Source organism: Giraffa tippelskirchi, chromosome 6, assembly GCF_054371585.1.
Source record: "Giraffa tippelskirchi isolate mGirTip1 chromosome 6, T2T-mGirTip1v1.2.pri, whole genome shotgun sequence".
Lineage (NCBI taxonomy): Eukaryota > Metazoa > Chordata > Mammalia > Artiodactyla > Giraffidae > Giraffa > Giraffa tippelskirchi.
In genome coordinates this window covers 143,666,905-143,679,036 of record NC_137280.1, presented here as the reverse complement: position 1 = coordinate 143,679,036, position 12,132 = coordinate 143,666,905, and the positions used below count along the sequence as shown (strand labels likewise).

General features: G+C 44.2%; 1 protein-coding gene across 16 annotated transcripts in view; it reads left to right on the top strand.

The window, feature by feature from the left end:
* PWWP2A (PWWP domain containing 2A) overlaps positions 1 to 12,132 on the top strand; it is a 151,792-nt gene that overhangs the window by 100,494 nt on the left and 39,166 nt on the right. For 9 of the 16 annotated variants that reach the window (XR_014056748.1, XR_014056745.1, XR_014056747.1 and 6 more), the window contains exon 1: positions 7,922 to 8,523. The exons of 4 other annotated variants lie outside the window; for them this stretch is intronic. Coding sequence is in view for 7 of the 12 variants with exons in the window: in XM_081500573.1 (XP_081356699.1) it covers positions 7,937 to 8,523 (587 nt within the window). In the remaining 5 variants the exon portion in view is untranslated. Of the gene's footprint in view, positions 1 to 7,921; positions 8,524 to 9,373; positions 9,834 to 12,132 lie in introns of those variants that run through there. 3 more of the 16 variants (XM_081500576.1, XM_081500566.1, XM_081500574.1) reach the window with 3 other exon arrangements.

The window sequence follows — 12,132 nt, the reverse complement described above, 5'->3', positions numbered from 1 at the left end:
GATGTTACTCTTTGGTGCCTATATTTACTAGCTGTGTGACCTTGGGCAGCTTACTTAATCGCTCTGTTCCTCAGTTTCCTAATCTGTAATGGTGATAATTATGTGATTATACCTCATAGGGCTTAATTGATTTAAGGCTTGATGTAAAGTCCGTACTTGATAAATATTAGACATTATTACTTGGGCTAGCACTGTGCTAAGGAAGCTATAAAATTAAGTCCTTACTTTACAAGGATTTAATAATCTAATAGCTACCACATTTGACATGAGGGGAGAACCCAACCTAGAGGAGTGTTAAGTAAATAAATGTTCTTGGAATTATTATGAGGGGGTGGGTACAATCAGAGGTGTTCAGAATCTAAGGTCAGGTTTTTTTTGTTTGTTTTTTTAGATTTTCTACTTTAAAGGTCAGATTTAACCTGTCAGTTTGAAACTAGAAGGCTAGACCAAAAAAATGCACACTGATTTGCCATTTACCCAAGGATCCTGTCCCAGGGGATGGCTAAGGAAACATAAGAAACAGCAAAAAGATCAAAGCTGCTGAGAATGCATTCTTTGGAGACTGTGAGGCCCAGTCTCTAGCTTTGGAAGCTTTCTTTGACCTCTCCAAGGCTCCCTTTCTTGCTCAGTTGTTGCAAAGATCAATGTTCATTTCTGTAAGATACGAAGCATGAAGTCTGGCCAACCATTGGGGTTTGCCTAGCTAGGCCTGACTGACTTGTGTTTTGTTTTGTTTTTAATTTGGGTTTGTTTGGTTTTTTTTGACCGTGCCATGCAGCATGCAGGGTTTTAGTTCTTAAGCATTTGACCACCAGGGAAATCCCAGGTCTGTTCAACTTTTAACACTGAACATCCTGTGTCGCAGGAAATATTTCAGTCCCAGACAAACTGAGACATTCAGCCTAGAACCACTGCCTCCAAAGCAGTTCCCTTAGCGTCCCTTTTGAAGGAAATATGTTGACATGGTAGCTGTTGAGCATATACAGAGAGGGGCAGGGACCACGTGAAGGAACACCTGAGACCAGGGAGGAAGATGACTCAGGACGGTGCCCACCTGTGATGTGCTTGATTCCCCCAGGCTCATCTGGCTGCTGTCTCAGCCTGACACATAATAGGTGCTCACTTAATAGCTGGAGAGATGATGGCTCTCTTTACAGAGATTTTCCTCAATATTGGGATTTACTTTTTTTTTTTAAATATTCATTTATTTATATGGCTGTGCTGGGTCTCAGTTGCAGCATGCAAGATCAATCTTCCTTGTAGCATGTAGGATCTTTAGTTGTGGCATGTAGGATCTAGTTCACTGAGTAGGCTCTAGTTCACCGACGAGGGATTGAACCCGGGGCGCCCTGCACTGGGAGCTCAGAGCCAAGGAAATCCCAGAATTTCTTTTATTTAGTATGATGGCTCCTTCCACCTGCCAGTCTGAGGTGAGGATCTGTTACTAGAGGCAGGTAATATGGTGTGGAAAGCATCTGCATTGAAAAAGAGGCTTCAGCAGAGTCTGTGGATAAGTGTGTGTGTGTGTGTGTGTGTGTGTGTGTGTGTGTGTGTGTGTGTGAGGTCTGGGGAAACATCTAGAATATTTTTTCTTTTCATCTTTTAAAACCTTTAAATGAGGTGACCATCAGCTCCCAGTGATCCTCGCCTTCTTGGTACTCATGCCCTTGTGTGATCTTCTCCTCTTGTGTTTGGGCTGGCTCTAGTGACTGACTTTTGAACAGAACACAGTAGAAGCGACAGGATGCCTCTTCTGAGATTAGGCTATAAGAGACTGTGACTTCTGTCTTCCTTGCACCGTTTCTCCCTGGCTCTTCTCATTTGCTTGTTCTGATGAAGCAAGCTGTAAATCACAAACTGTTCTCCGGACAGGCACACATGGCAAGGAGTTGAGGGTAGCCTCTGGCCGGCAGCCACTGAGGAACTGAATCCTGCCAGGATCATGAGAGTGAGCTTAGAAGTGGGCCCTTCCCTAGTCACACTTTCAGATGACACTGCAGTCCCTGCTGGCATCTTGAGAGAGACCCTAAATAGAGGACCCAGTTAAGCCTTGCCTGAATTTCTGACCTGAGACACGGATAAAATAAATATGTTGTTTAAGACACTAGCAGTAAAGGATAACTAATATAAATCTATACACAAAAAAGCACATATGTGCGCAGCTTGATGAATTTTTACAAGCTGAACATTCCTTATAACTAGTGAGTAGATGAAAAACAGAAAAATATCAGAGTCCCAAAAAACTCCATTCATATTCCCTCTTAGTCACTAGATGTACTGTCCTACTTCTCCTGCTAAGAATAACCTCTCTTTTGAGTTGTAACAGCATACGTTTGTTTTCTATGTTTTTGTACTTTATATAAATGTGATTACACAGTAGGTAAAACAACTTTTTAGCGGATTCTCAGAGATCCCTTAATACATTGAGAACCGCTGAGACACATGGAGAGCCAGTGACATGTCTGTCAGTAGTTATCATCACAATCTTGGTCTGGGAGTGGGTGATCTGATTTTAGAAGAGAAATATTGGTTACTTGGACAGAAATAGGCCTAGAACAGGAGGAGCAATTTATTCAGCCACTATGACTTCACAACCATGTGCTGACAGTTACTTCCTTTTGTCCTGAGTCTCCACTACCCATGCTTTTGTCTGTCTAATTTGATTTCCCGAGAGACCGGGCCCAGGAAACAAAAACTACTAAGACATAATTAGCCATATTTATCCATCTTCATGAAACACCACCCCAGTGTTTGGGTTTTTACTTTATCTTCCCTGGGTAGGGACGATTCTCTGGAGGAGGGTATGGCAACCTACTCTAGTATTCTTGGCCTGGAGAATCCCATGGACAGAAGAGCCTGGCAAACTACAGTCTGTAGGATCACAAAGAGTTGGACACAACTGAGCGACTGAACACATACACAAATTGTAGTACTCTGGAGAACTCAGAGATCAAAGTCTATTTGAGACAGTGAGAACCAGCTTGATTAGTCAGCTGGATTTCTTATCCCGGCCATTCATCTCTCAATCCACTCATCCTTTCAACAATTTGTCCAACCAAATAACTATTCATCTGTTATGGTCTGAATGTTTGTGTCCCTCCCAAATTCACATGTTGAAATCTCAACCACCTAGATGATGGTATTAGGAGGTAGGACTTTGGGGAGATGATTAGGTCACTAGACTGGACTTCCCAGGTGGCACAGTGGTAAAGAATCTACCTGCCAGTGCAGGAGATATAGGTTCAATCCCTGGGTTGGGAAGATCCCCTGGAGTAGGAAATGGCAACCCATTCCAGTATTTTGGCTTGGAACATTCCATGGACAGAGGAGCCTGGTGGGCTAGAATCCAGAGGGTTGCAAAGAGTCAGATGTGACTGAGCATTAGGTCACTAAAACAAGGCCCTTATGAAAAGAGACTAATGCCTTTATGAAAGAGACCCAAAAAAGCACTCTTGCCCCCTTCTGTCCGTGAGCATACAACAAGAATTATGCAAGCTGAAAGAGGGTCCACACTAAACTGTCCTGGCACCTCAATCTTGTATTTCTAGGCTGCAGACCTGTAAGAAACAATTTTCTGTTGTTTATAAGTCACCCTATCTGTGGCATTTTGCTCTAGCAGCATAAATGGACCAACCTTTCAACCGTTCATCAAAACCTCTCTCAATTCAGCAACAAATGCCATGTGGCTATCCATTCTATAGGGGTTTCCCTCATAGCTCAGTTGGTAAAGAATCCACCTGCAATACAGGAGACCCTGGTTCGATTCCTGGGTCAGGAAGATCTGCTGGAGAAGGGATAGGCTACCCACTCCAGTATTCTTGGGCTTCCCTTGTGGCTCAGCTGGTAGAGTTGAGAAGATCCTCTAGAGAAGGGAAAGGCTACTTACTCCAGTATTCTGGCCTGGAGAATTCCATGGACTATACAGTCCATGGGGTCGCAAAGAGTCGGACACGACTAAGCAACTTTCACTTTCACTTCATCCATCCTACAAATACCAAGGCCCTCCTCTATGCTGACCCTATGCCAGGAGAAGGCTGAAGGCAGTGGAGACTAGGATAGAGTAGCTGGATTCCCAGTAGATCTGGAAACCCCTGAGGGCAGATCCTTGGTTTTGTATTTGAAGTACATAAAATATGACTTCTGTTTTCCTTTCCAGCCTCATCTCCCTAACTTATCTTCTTGCTTATTCCTCTTCAACCACATTGAATGAGAGAGATTTCTCGCTCATTAGGGTCTGACTCTTGCAACTTCATGGACTGTAGCCCACCCGACTCCTCTGTCCATGGGATTCTCCAGGCAAGAATACTGGAGTGGGTTGCCATTCCCTTCTCCAGGTGATCTTCCTGACACAGGTATTGGACCGGGGTCTCTGCATTGCAGGCAGACTCTTGACCATTTGAACTACTAGGGAAGTCACACTGGTCTCTCTGTTTCTGGAGTATACCAAGCCCTCTTTTGTCACAGGACTTGAGCAATTGCTGTTCCTTTTGACCCAAATGTTCCTTCAGCAATGTCAAGAGCTGGCTCCTCCTTCTTCTTTTTAAATATATTTATTTACTTAGCTGCCTTGAGTCTTAGCTGTGGTATATAAGATCTAGTTTCCTGACCAGGGACTGAACTCAGGTCCCCTACATTAGGAGTATGGAGTCCCAGCCACTGGATCACCAGGGAAAGTCCCTGGCTCCTTCTTAATCCTTTGCATTTTGGTTAAAATGTCTGGTCCTCAGAGGTCTTTTCTGACCACCTTATCTACAAGAGACACTCTCTGCCCCTCCCCTAGCTATTCCCTATCACCTCACCCTGTTTATTTCTTGTATGGCATTGCTCACAGTTTGTAATCATGTTATTTATTCATTGCTTATTTTCTAGCTCCCTAACTAGAAAAAAAGTCCCAGGAGGCTTACATGTTCTTTCTGCATGCCTTCTGACTGCTAGCCTGGTAACTGACATATAGTGTGTGAGTGCTCAGTTGCTCAGTCATGTCCGACTCTTTGTGGCCCCACAGATTGTAGCCTGCCGTGCTTCTCTGTCCATGGGATTTTTCCAGGCAAGAATACTGGAGCTTGTTGCCATTCCCTTCTCCTGGGGATCTTCCCGACCCAGGGAACCAAGCCGGGTCTCCTACATTGTAGGTGGATTCTTTACCACTAAGCCACTTGGGAATCCTCAACTGACATACAGTAGGCCTTGAATATTTATTTGTTGAATAAATGGATGAAAGATCTCCCCAGTATTAGAAAGCTTGAAAAGCAGGGGAGAACAGACCCCAAAAGATAAAGTAGGAACAGAGAGAGCCTTGAAGGACAAGCAGAAGAGGCTAGGAAGCCAGTAGAGACTCTTGAGCTGCAGGCTGAAAATGGTGATTTAGAAGGGTTACTTGGTATGCCACTACCTGCTATAAATCCTTAATTTAAAGGATTTACTGCAGCATCTTGCAGTGAATTACTGCAAGAGGTAATCACATCCTAGGACCTGAACTATATTTTTCTCCTTGTGGGATATTATGCAATGTGGGAACTCAGTGTGGGTCTCCAAGTTTCATAGAACTATATGTTATGTTTAATTGATTATGTTGAAATATAGAAAAGCAATCATGGTAAAAACTCTGTAGGGTGGGATCCATGGCTGTTTCCTGCAAGAGATCTAGCCTGCAGGGGACAGATTATTTGTTCAATGAATGAGTGAAACAATCATGCTCTTGGAAGGGCCTGAGTTCTCTAGGATCTGTTGCTAGCCATCTGTGTGATGGCTAAGAAGACCTGTAACCTGGCTAAGGATCGGTTTCCTCACCTGTAGAACAGGGAGAAGGTTTAACTCACAGGGTTTTAAATGAGAGCTTATGGGGAAAATCTCTGGTACAGAGTGGATCAGTACATTTATTTCCTTCTGTTACTCTGGAGATGCTGAACGTGCCCTGACTGGGATTTCCTACTTGCCTTTCCCAAGAGCTCCAGGGCTTGAAATAAGGCATATGGTGATATTTCTTTCCCATTTTCAATCCTTTCAATGTAAAACTGCAGGGTTTTTTTTTAAACTGAAATATAGTTTATTGATAATGTATTAGTTTTAGGTGTAAAGTGATTCACTCATATATACACACATTCTTTATCAGGTTATTTTCCATTATAGGTTATTATAAACTATTGACTATAGTTTTCTGTGCTATACAGTAGGTCCTTGTTGTTTATTTTATATATAGTAGTGTGTATTTATTAATCCCAAACTCCTAATGTATCTACCCCCTCCCCCCAAAAAACCCCACACAAAACCTTGGAATTCTGACTGCAATTTACTATCTGAGTGACCTTGGGCACCCATTTTGTGCCTCAATTTCTTTATTTATAAAACAGGTATAATAAGAGTTGGGCTTCCCTGGTGGTTCAGTGGTAAAGAATCTGCCTGCAATGCAGGAGATGTGGCAGGAGCCATGGTTCCATCCCCGGGTTGGGAAGCTCCCCTGAAGGAAATGGCAACCCATTCCAGTATTCTTGCCTGGGAAATCCTATGGACAGAGGAGCCTGGTGCACTTACAGTCTATGGGGTGGAAAAAGAGTTGGATACAACTTAGCAACTAAACAACATTAACAGTAACTGCCTTATAGGAATATTTTAAGGATTACATGAGGTGTTATACTATGTGCTTGTGCTAGTGCCTGGCACATAGGGGATGCTCAGTAAATATTGGCTGTGATGAGTCTTTAGGATTCCCTTTTTCATTTCTAATTTTGGTAACCGTTCTCCCTTTCCTCCTGTAGGCATTCTCAGTGCCTACGATCTCTTCTGGAGAAAAGGCTCACTCTGAGGTACACTTTGAGAGAAATGGGTTCAGTAGAGTCTTCCAAACAAACAAATCAAGAAACTTAAAGTGGGAACAGACAAGTAGGGGCATTAGGACACTGGAGAGAGGCTTTTTGCACCTGTAGCATACACGAGGCAACGGTAAAGGCTGAAGCAAGAAACCGGGTGCGACCACTTTCCAGTGAATTTGGGTTGAAAAATTGCTGTTCGTGTGGAAGTCCAGCAATGCCTCGGAACTAGTCTCTGAAACATTCATCAGCTTAATCCAGTGTGCATGGTATTCTTCCTGTTTTCATTAGCATTTTCCTACTTTGAAATAAGTAGGTGCATTGTTCCTAGAAAGTGGAGAGTACTCAAGAAGACACTCCTTGTGTGGGAGCTGAAGCGGCTGCCATGAGGTTATGGAGAATGTCTTTCACATCTTTTTATCCCTAGCACTAGCACAGCGCCTAGCATAGTAGGAACTCAAAAAGTGTTTGTAGAATTATCTTCAAACTTTAGTTGTCCTTCCCAAAGAAGCTTCTCTTGCCCACACGCGGCCGCAAGCAGGTCCGCTCCTAGAAATAACATTTATTCTAAGGACCTCTGCGCAGAGATTCTTGGGAAGCGGTTCCCCTCCCTCATTACCTCGTTACTCCTCCCCTCTGAAGCCTTTGAAAGAACAGGCACGCCACGTGATTCCCTCCTTTATCCCACCTCCGAAAAACCTGGTTGATAATGGGCAGGAGCGTAGGCCAACCATAAGACTTTACTTTCTCTTCCATCCAACAGAAAGAGGCGATATGTACAAGGCTCTGCTTTTGTGACTTCCCCCGCCCCCTTTGAGCCCGCCCCCTCGCTTCTCCTCTAAGATTCGACATTTGACAACTCGTCTGGCCAATGAGAAGTTCCTACTCTGTATGAGAAGGCTGGACCGACTGAATGATAGACGTCCCCACCTGACCAATGAAATGTCAAAAGTGCGGGAGGGGTGTAAGACAGGACCAATGGCGCGGTGCCAATAACGAGCATCGGGGTAAGGGCGGGACAAAACTGTTTGCTAGAGGGAGGGGAAGGCCTAGGGAACCAAGCAGCGCTGCCGCCGCCGCCGCCGCCGCCGCTACAGCCCGAGCTGGAGGAGGGAGAAGCCAGGAAGAAAATGGCGGCCGTGGCTGCAGAGGCGGCAGCGACTGCAGCGTCCCCCGGGGAGGGGGGCGCCGGCGAGGCCGAGCCGGAGATGGAGCCCATTCCCGGCAGCGAGGCCGGCACTGACCCCCTCCCGGTCACGGCCACTGAAGCATCTGTGCCGAACGGCGAGGCCGACGGGCAGCAGTCCTCTCCTCAGGCCGACGAACCGCCGCTCCCGCCGCCGCCGCCGCCGCCGCCGGGGGAGCTCGCCCGCAGCCCGGAGGCGGCGGGGCTGGAGCTGGAGCCTGAGGAGAAGCTGCCCGCTCGAGTAGTGGAGCCGGCGGCAGCCGCGCCTCAGGAAGGGCCCAGCTTGCCACCTTCTCCTGCCCCGCCGCCGGAGGAGCCCCCGGCTCCCGAGGAGCACCAGGAACCGCCGCTGCCCCAGCCAGCAGTCCCGGCTCTCGTGCCGCCGGCGGGCGGGGACTCCGCGGTGTCGCAACTGATCCCCGGCTCGGAGGTGCGGGTCACGCTGGACCACATCATTGAGGACGCGCTCGTCGTGTCGTTCCGTCTCGGGGAGAAGCTCTTCTCCGGGGTCCTCATGGATTTGTCCAAAAGGTACCGCGCCCGCCCCCAACAGCCCCCCGGGACGCCCCGGCCTGCTCGGTCCCCGGGGAGGGAGCGCGCCCGGGCTGCCGCTTTACACTGGGCTCCCGCCTCTCAGGCGCCCCGCCGCCTGCGCAGCCCTCGGGTACCGCGCGGCGCGTGGCACGCGCTCCGAGTGGGGCAGGCGCGCGGGGCCGCGAAAGGGCGATCCCTGCCCCAGGTGGGCGCCTGGAGGCAGGTGTGCCGCCAGGTGGGGGGCGTGAGTGCTTGAGGGGCTCCCGGGTCTCACCCCGCAAGTCCCAGCCTCCTTTCACACCTGACCCTGGTTTACCCACACTGAGTTGGGTGGGTTAATGCAAAATGCAGAAGGATTTTCGCAGAGTATGGGGTACAGGGTGGGGGAGATTGCTGTATTCTGAAATTAATGAGGTTGGAGAAAGGGGTGTGTGCATTGGGGTTCTGGAAAGGTTAACTGTCACTCCTTATAAAGGGAAGAGCATTTATTCAAAATGAGCCCTTTGATTGTTATTCTTCATGTTAGAACTAATTTCCCCTATATAACTGTTCAATATGGAAGCACATTTGGGTAATTATGATAAATTTTAAGAGAAGTTTAAAGAAGAGATGGGATTTTCGTTATTGTTTAACTTTTAATATCAAGATGATGTGGTAGAAAAGTGGTATAAAATACTAACTTCTATAACTGTGGATACAGTTTGAATGATTGAGTTCACCCATAAACCTCTTTAGCACATTTTCATTTTTTACATTAAGTTGTTTTGGGGCTTTTTGTTTAGACAGGTGAAGATACTGTGTTCTGAGTCTAGAATTAAGTTAACCTTTTTATTCTCTTCTTTTGCAGATATGAAGTGCAGAGACTCCCATTCACAGCTCTCCATTCTGTTTCCTGCAACAGCACACACTCTGATGGTATCTCACCTGTTTAGAAATGGCTTATTTTAGTGTGTTTTACTTTTAACTGCTTGCCTTCCCATCAAGACACAAGAATCTTTCCTCGTTTGGGGAAGAAATACATAATAGAAGTATGGGAAAAGATGGGAGCCTTTACCATTACCGCAAACATTTCTCAAAAAATTTTTTTAGTTTTTTATTTATAGAGAATTTGGGGCTAGGGCTTTTGCACTTCTGTTTTCATAAAACAGAAAGCAGAATAAGACCAGTATGCTTTCTACTGATGTATTTATTAGCAAGAGAGAGAATGTATGGTCAGTAGTGTGTATGCTATTGAATCAAACAGAAGTGAAGGGCAGTGATTGTGTGAGAATCTGGATTTCAAATCTGCAAAAGGAAGGTGCAAAAAGGTAAGTTGTTTCTGGAAATGGAATCCATAGTGCTTTCCTGTTCGGAGGTGCTCACTGTCCAGGTGTTTTGTTTGTTTTTTAAAATTTTCTTTCATAGGAAATTGCAGTTCTATTTTACCTACAGTACTTCTAATGAACAGCAGCAGCTTTTGTTGCTCTTGTTATGAACCTTTTACATTTTAATGTTTTGAAATGAAAAGATCCTGTCATTGAAGTAGTTTTTAAAAAGCCATTAAGGGAACCATATTAACTTTTCATTCCACAAATATTTATTGAGCACATTTATGTAAGGCACCCTCCTAGCTATTCTGAATATTATATGTATGAGACAAAATCTGACCCTCCTAGAAGTTTACATGGGAGGCATACACACTATGGAAGTGGTGAGGAAATAAAACAGTTTTTAAACTTTAGCTCTTTGAGGAATTATTGGATCAGTGATTGATTAGTTGAATATCCTTTCATAATATAATTTGGAAAAATAGATCTGCCAATATTATTTTGTAATCTATGCTTACTTTGATTGCATACTTTCATGCACAGTTTTGGGGTTAACTGATGATCCAGGAGAGAAATCTTTTCAGATTTTACCAAGACTTTTTACCTGTTGCTTTAAAAATAGTTTGTATCAGGAATTCCCTCTCTGTCCAGTAGGTAGGATTCTGCACTCTCACTGCCTGGACCCAGGTTCCATCCTTGGTCTGGGAACTAGGATCCCACAAGGTCGCATGACCAAAAGATAAATAAAAATAAGTTGTTACCTATTTGAATTGGCCATTGAGCGAAACCTTTAGGTAGAAATAACAACAGTTTCCTCTATATGGGAAAAGAATATGAAAAAAATAGACATGTATATGTATAACTAAATCACTTTGCTGTACACCTGAAATGAACACAACACTGCAAATCAATTGTACTCCAATATAAAAATTAAGACAAGAGCTTCCCTGTTTTTTTTTGAGTACCTGTTAAGTAACCGGCTTTGAACCTCATGCTTTAATCTTCATAATTCTGGTGGTATTTTTCATTTATATGGGAGGAAATTCCGTCAATTTGGCCAGTTATTTAGCTTGTAAATGGCAAAGATTCAGATGTAGTTGATCTGATTCTAAAGCCTGTACATTTTCTAATTCCATATTAGAAAGGCAGTTGGGCTGGCAAATTTCCTGTTAAGTAGTAAGTAAAGAAGTGCATGTTTTTGAAATATATGCTTATCCTTCTGTTAAAAGGTATATGGGATAATACAGAGGTTGTGTATGTTGGAGCCAGGCAGATATTTTTGTCAGCTCATAGCCATGGAACCTGCTCTGGAGACTCCCCGTTTTCATAGCTGTATAGTGGGAATGTAGTAAGCTCTGAGGCCGTGGTTATTGCCTCTTCAGTGAGATACCAGAAAATAATTAACATTTGGGAGGCTACTAGGTGCATCATTGTACATGTGCTCTTCTTCAGTCTTCCAGTGGGCCAGTTAATGCTTTTATTAATTTGTTTATTCTGACATGTGTGGCACAGAAATGTCTTTTAAAGTTGGAAGAGTTGTTCATGTAGAAAGAGTGTCTGATCCTAGAGTACAGGATTTTATATATATGTGGATTGATCAAGAGTCTGCTTTTTGCAAGCATTTGTTTGACATTCTTTACCTTCCTGTCATTGAATTATTTTTTGCTTTATTTTTAGAATTATTTGATTGAAGAAGACATTTTTGAAGAGAATCTTTTTGTGGAAAAGGAGCAGGACACATGTAATTAAAAAAAAAAACCTAAAGAAAAGAAAGTGGTGCTGAATGGTACATTGATCTGGACAGAGTTTCAGGGTACATGGGTGCTGACTTCTAGCATCTGCCTCTCCAGTTAACACCTTGACTTTGGGCAAATCTCTTTGCCTGTGTGGGCTTCAGTCTCTAGTCTTTATGAGGCTAATTCATTTTGACTTAAGGCGATTCACTTTAGACACAAAGAAGCAAACAAACTTTACACCTCAGTTTATAGACCTAAATAGGGTGACCAAGTGGTCTGGTTTTCCTGTACCATCCTATATAGGTATCTGGTTTCCTGTATCTGGTTTGATTGTTATCTCCTTTCTTTATTCAAAGTAGCTTGCTTTGGCAAGTAAAAAACATGGTCACTCTAAAAATGAGGATATTTGAATATCTAGTTAAAACAAATTTTGTGTAGTGGAGTATTTACTTGAAACTGAACGGCTTTAAGTTGAGGCTTGCATTATTTATTCTAGGCCTACCCACTGTTTTATCCTCAGCCCTCTTAGGTAATTTAAATTAACCCTGTCTACTGCTGACTTC